Source organism: Budorcas taxicolor, chromosome 11, assembly GCF_023091745.1.
Source record: "Budorcas taxicolor isolate Tak-1 chromosome 11, Takin1.1, whole genome shotgun sequence".
NCBI classification, from domain to species: Eukaryota; Metazoa; Chordata; class Mammalia; order Artiodactyla; family Bovidae; genus Budorcas; species Budorcas taxicolor.
The window spans coordinates 59,902,731-59,908,509 of NC_068920.1; the positions used below are offsets into that span (position 1 = coordinate 59,902,731).

Genomic DNA, 5,779 nt, shown 5'->3' on the forward strand with positions numbered 1-5,779 from the left:
ATAAACATACATTTTTCAGCATATTTAAGCCAAAAAACCTAACTGATTCAATTTTGTTTTAGCTTTTTTAATATGTAAATTACTATGTAATTCATGAGGCAGGATTATTCCTTAGGCATGGAGGATTGACGACACATTTACCTGGTATATATCGAAGCCCAGTAAATTGTGGGTTAGGTTACTAAAGTATTCATAAGTGCATCTGAGAATAGAAGTGCCTAACTCCTTAAAGAGGGAAAATAGAAGCTGAAAACGTTTCTCTGTTAACTGTTTAGCAAACAGTTAAAACATTTATAATTAAAATCATCACATTATTTTTTAAGTAATAATTTTCTCAGCGCTGTAATCACATCCTTCTTCTGAAGGCTGTATATCATGGGATTGAACATTGGAGTCACTATGATGTAGAACAGAGAGAAGAGTTTGTCAGTTCCTGCAGAATGACTGGATTTTGGTCTTGAGTAGGTAATGGCAGGAGATCCGAAGAATAACACGACAACCAACAGGTGAGAAGAGCATGTGGAGAAGGCTTTAGCCTGTCCTCTGGCTGTTGGCAACCTCAGAGTAGTGGAAATGATTTGGCTATAGGAGACAAGGATCAACCAAAAAGGGACAGCAGCAAATAATAGAGTTACTGCATAGACTGAGAGCTCATGTGCAAAAGTGTCTCCGCAGGCCAGCTTCAGAATGGGGGGAATGTCACAGAAGAAGTGGTTAACCTCGTTCAAATGACAGAAAGGCAGAGAGATCCAGCACATTTGCCGTATCTGCACTGGGATTTCACTGACCCAGGAGCCCACAGCCAGCTGGAGGCACACCTTTGCAGTCATGACCAGGGGATAGTGCAGAGGGTCACAGACAGCCACACAGCGGTCATAGGCCATCACCACCAGGAGGAAGCACTCAGTGGCTCTGAAGATAACAAAGAAGCACATTTGGGCAGCACAGTACAGCACAGAAATGCTTCTGTCCTGAATCCAAAGGTTCACCAGAATCCTAGGGAGAGTGATGGACACGTGACAGATTTCCAAGAAGGAAAAATTTGCCAGGAAAAAATACATGGGTTTGTGAAGTGCAGGGTCAAGCCTAGTTAGTATTATTATGAGACTATTTCCAGTTAAGATAATGATGTAAATGATGGAGAACACCCCAAATAATATTCCTTGAAGGTCTGGAAGGTCAGGAAACCCCAGGAGTACAAATTGCATCACTGTGGACATGTTGTCTTCCACTTCCATCTCTTCATATTTCATCTGTATGAATGATTCAATCAAAGGTACTGTTATTTCACTTTCTCTGGCTTTTGTTTCCTTATATATATATAAAAGATGGTACCCCATTCATTTTTTCCAATTCCATTAGAAAATCAACCTATAATTGCTAGGTGTCTAACAGGTTGTGAATTACATTTTTCATTATTATTAAATCAATTTGTAAGAAAAGTTATCCATTTAATCTTTATTTTCTGCCGTGAATTATCACTTTTTCTGAAGATATGTAGGTATAATTTTGCTCAACTGAATGCTCAAAAATGCAAAAATTTGAGTTAAATTCATTTACATTAGTGATTTTGCTCTTACAGCCTGTGTTTTTCTCTTCACCTCTCAATTCTCTGTTTAATTATTATCAATTGAAAGTTAATTTGATTGCATGGTGAAATATATTGTAAGTGACCTAAGATAGTTTTAGGGATGAATATATTTAATTTTTATAGTGTTGGTTTCCCTGTGGTATTTCCAAAGTCTTGTTTGGCACTGACATTCTACATATTTCATTTTTTTCTTATAAATAAAATTGATGAGCTGACTATATAATATTATGGGATGTTACTAGTTTTCAAACATGTGTATTTCAGTGTAAAGTCCATAAATTAGTAGTGATAAGTTCTATTCAGATTTCTCAGTTGAGAGAAAAGGAATTTTAAGGTGTTCTTTTGGCCCAGGAACACTCGAGACATAAGAGGCAAGTACATCCAGGTTTATGTTCACGAAAGTAGTTCTAGCTAGAATGTTCACCTCTCACTCATTTACTGCATGAAAGAGACACCACCCACAACTCATCTGTGAGATCTTCCTAAATTACCCACATCCTCAACAACTGTTTTACTGATGATCCCATTCAACTTATTCATTCTTTCTTTTTTGCATGTGTTTGTGTTAGTCATGCATGTGAATGCAATAGGTTGAGATTTTCCATCTTTTTTGCATTTTTCTTATTAACTATATTACTAGGTTCTTTTGTTTTTCCTGTAGATCTTTTAGGGCAATACTTAGTACATTTCTTCCACTAAATGTGATTCATTAACTTCTGCTGCTGCTGCTGCTGCTGCTGCTAAGTCACTTCAGTCATGTCCGACTCTGTGCGACCCCATAGATGGCAGCCTACCAGGCTTCTCCGTCCCTGGGATTCTCCAGGCAAGAACACTGGAGTGGGTTGCCATTTCCTTCTCCAATGCATGAAAGTGAAAAGTGAAAGTGAAGTCGCTCAGTCATGTCAGACTCTTCACAACCCCGTGGACTGCAGCCTACCAGGCTCCTCCGTCCACAGGATTTTCCAGGCAAGAGCACTGGAGTGGGGTGCCATTGCCTTCTCATTAACTTCTAGAATACACTGTAGGCAGATTCTTTACCAGCTGAGCCACAAGGGAAGCCCAAGAATACTGGAGTGGGTGGCCTATACCTTCTCCAGCAGATCTTCTCAACCCAGGGATCAAACAGGGGTCTCCTGCATTGCAGGCAGATTCTTCCAATACAGATTCTTTATCAGCGGAGCTATCAGGGAAGCCTGAAATAACCTCCGCCTGAACAGGGATTTGAACCCTGGATTTGAACCCTGGACCAGCAATCCTTTGGAATTTTCCCCAAGGTATAAGGAAGCAATCAAATTGATTCAATCAATTTGATTGCTTCTTATCTGGGCTCTTATTCCTTGGAGCAATTCCAAAGCAATTCCAAAGAATTGCTTAAGAGCCCAGATAGCTCAGTCAGTAGAGCATCAGGCTTTTAGTCTGAGGGTCCAGGGTTCAAATCCCTGTTCAGTTCAGTTCAGTTCAGTTCAGTCGCTCAGTCGTGTCTGACTGTTTGCGACCCCATGAATCGCAGCACGCCAGGCCTCCCTGTCCATCACCAGCTCCCGGAGTTCACTCGAACTCACATCCATCGAGTCAGTGATGCCATCCAGCCATCTCATCCTCGGTTGTCCCCTTCTCCTGCCCCCAATCCCTCCCAGCATCAGAGTCTTTTCAAATGAGTCAACTCTTCGCATGAGGTGGCCAAAGTATTAGAGCTTCAGCTTTAGCATCATTCCTTCCAAAGAAATCCCAGGGTTGATCTCTTTCAGAATGGACTGGTTGGATCTCCTTGCAGTCCAAGGCACTCTCAAGAGTCTTCTCCAACACCACAGTTCAAAAGCATCAATTCTTCAGCACTCAGCCTTCTTCATAGTCCAACTCTCACATCCATACATGACCACAGGAAAAACCATAGCCTTGACTAGACGGACCTTAGTCGGCAAAGTAATGTCTCTGCTTTTGAATATACTATCTAGGTTGGTCATAACTTTTCTTCCAAGGAGTAAGCGTCTTTTAATTTCATGGCTGCAGTCACCATCTGCAGTGATTTTGGAGCCCAGAAAAATAAAGTCTGACACTGTTTCCACTGTTTCCCCATCTATTTCCCATGAAGTGATGGGACCAGATGCCATGATCTTCGTTTTCTGAATGTTGAGCTTTAAGCCAACTTTTTCACTCTCCTCTTTCACTTTCATCAAGAGGCTTTTTAGCTTTTTAGCCTATTTCAGGCTCCCTGGGCTGGGAAGATATGCTGGAGAAGGTATAGGCTACCCACTCCAGTATTCTTGGGCTTCCCTTGTGGCTCAGCTGGTAAAGAATCTGCCCACAATGCAGGAGACCTGGGTTTGATCCCTAGGTTGGGAAGATCCCCTGGAGAAGGGAAAGACTACCCACTCCAGTATTCTGGCCTGGAGAATTCCATGGACTATACAGTCCATGGGGTCACAAAGAGCCAGACACAACTGAGAGATTGTGACTTCACTTTCAAAGTATAAACATGGATTCCCACTGAAAATGTAAATCTCTCCTTCCTCTCTTTCCTGTTAGAGATCAAACGTACTTTTTGTGGGGCATGCATGTGTGTATATTTAGAAATTATACTCTTTTTACTCATTCTTGCAGAAGTAGTAAATTGCTTCATTGTTTTCAGCATGTTATACATGTATTTTCATATTATATGTTAACTTATTTGAAAGCCAATAGAAAATAAATCACTGAAAATAAGATACACAGCTAACTGCATATTCTAAAGGTATTAAGTGAGGACAGAAGTTGAGATTTCTGCTGCAAAAATGTAGACAAACATGGGGTAGAACCGATAGTCCATGCAAAAGCAAGAATACTGGAGTGGGTTGCCATTCCCTTCTCCAGGGGATTTTCCCCACCCAGTGGTCAAACCCAGGTCTTCTGCATGGCAGGCAGATTCTTAATCATCTGAGCCATCAGGGAAGCCATATACTATTTATATATGTACCATCTACAATATCTTAAACTACACATTACAGTACTAAAGATATTCAAACTTTTTCCATTATTATATAATTCTCTCAATAAAAATGTGAGTTAGAAATGCAAAAATGCTATGAATGAGTCTTTTAAATGGTCAGAAGCTAGTAGCTGACAGATGCATCATATATGAGTCTATACAATCATGCCTCCTTTTTTCAATACTTTGTCCCAACTTTACCAAATTTTATTCACATACTTAAATCAATGTAGAGTGTAGTACTTGGATACTGATTAAAATTGCTTATTAATGAATCATCAGTCTTTTCAGCAAGCAGCATGCACCTACATTTGATGAGCCACCCATTTCCTGCAGAAACTGCCATCTGCTTTATTCTTTTTATTGTATCTGCTGTTTATGTATGTAAGGTTTTCTCTCATTTTTTAATCCCCATTGTAAATTATTCCTTGCTGTTCAGGTAGAATAGTACATTTATAAAGCATACTGAAACTAAGATGTCAAAGAAAAGCCCGAAAAAGTAAGAAAGCAAAACTTAATATCAAGAATGGAGTGTTCCACATTTATTAAAATATTTTTGTCTCAACTTTTTATTTGTCAAATGGAAACTTTTTATGAATAGTAAATGGAATTGTCAGTATAAAACCATTTCTAAAGTAAGAAATACTATAATTATTCACATTCTATACAAACTGTACTTATATTCTAAACTCAATCTCAGGTTCAAAGATTTCCTCAAATATTGTGACATATTTGTTGGTTTCTCTGACTTCTAAAAACTGTCAATGCTTCTCTTTATACAACTCAAAGAGAAAATTACTATATAATTCATCTAAATAGAGCCACTTTTGTTTTTTCTCAAATAATTCATATTTATTGTTCTGGTATTTCCACTGAAATGACAATTTTCTTTGATGTAGGGATTATGATATCATGTAAATCAGCTATATCACAATGCATTTAATACTGTTGAAAGCAAGTTTATGAAATCAATTTGAAATAGAAAATGGAAACCTAAAATTGGTGAATGCAGTTCAGAGCCTGCTTCCTTTAGGATAAAAAGGAAAACAAGCCAATATTACTTTAATATTTTCTCATTCATTTGTCATAGAATTTAATTTTAACAAACAAATGATTCCCTTGGTATTGGATGAGAACACATTTAATAACGTCTTTTACTATCGTACAACTTAGTTAAATAATTTTAAAAAATCTTTTGTGATATATCCTGATTTAATGCTACA

General features: G+C 38.4%; 1 protein-coding gene across 1 annotated transcript; it reads right to left on the reverse strand.

The window, feature by feature from the left end:
* Positions 1–311: 311 nt before the first annotated feature.
* LOC128056648 (olfactory receptor 10AG1-like) lies at positions 312–1,262 on the reverse strand. The gene has a single exon (XM_052649454.1). The coding sequence runs from the start codon at positions 1,251–1,253 to the stop codon at positions 312–314; it is 942 nt and encodes a 313-aa protein (XP_052505414.1). The 5' UTR covers positions 1,254–1,262.
* Between the last annotated feature and the right edge of the window lie 4,517 nt (positions 1,263–5,779).

Coding starts and splice junctions, on each gene's coding strand:
- LOC128056648 (XM_052649454.1), bottom strand. CDS start 1,253: ATGAAATATGAAGAGATGGAAGTGGAAGACAACATGTCCACAGTGATG.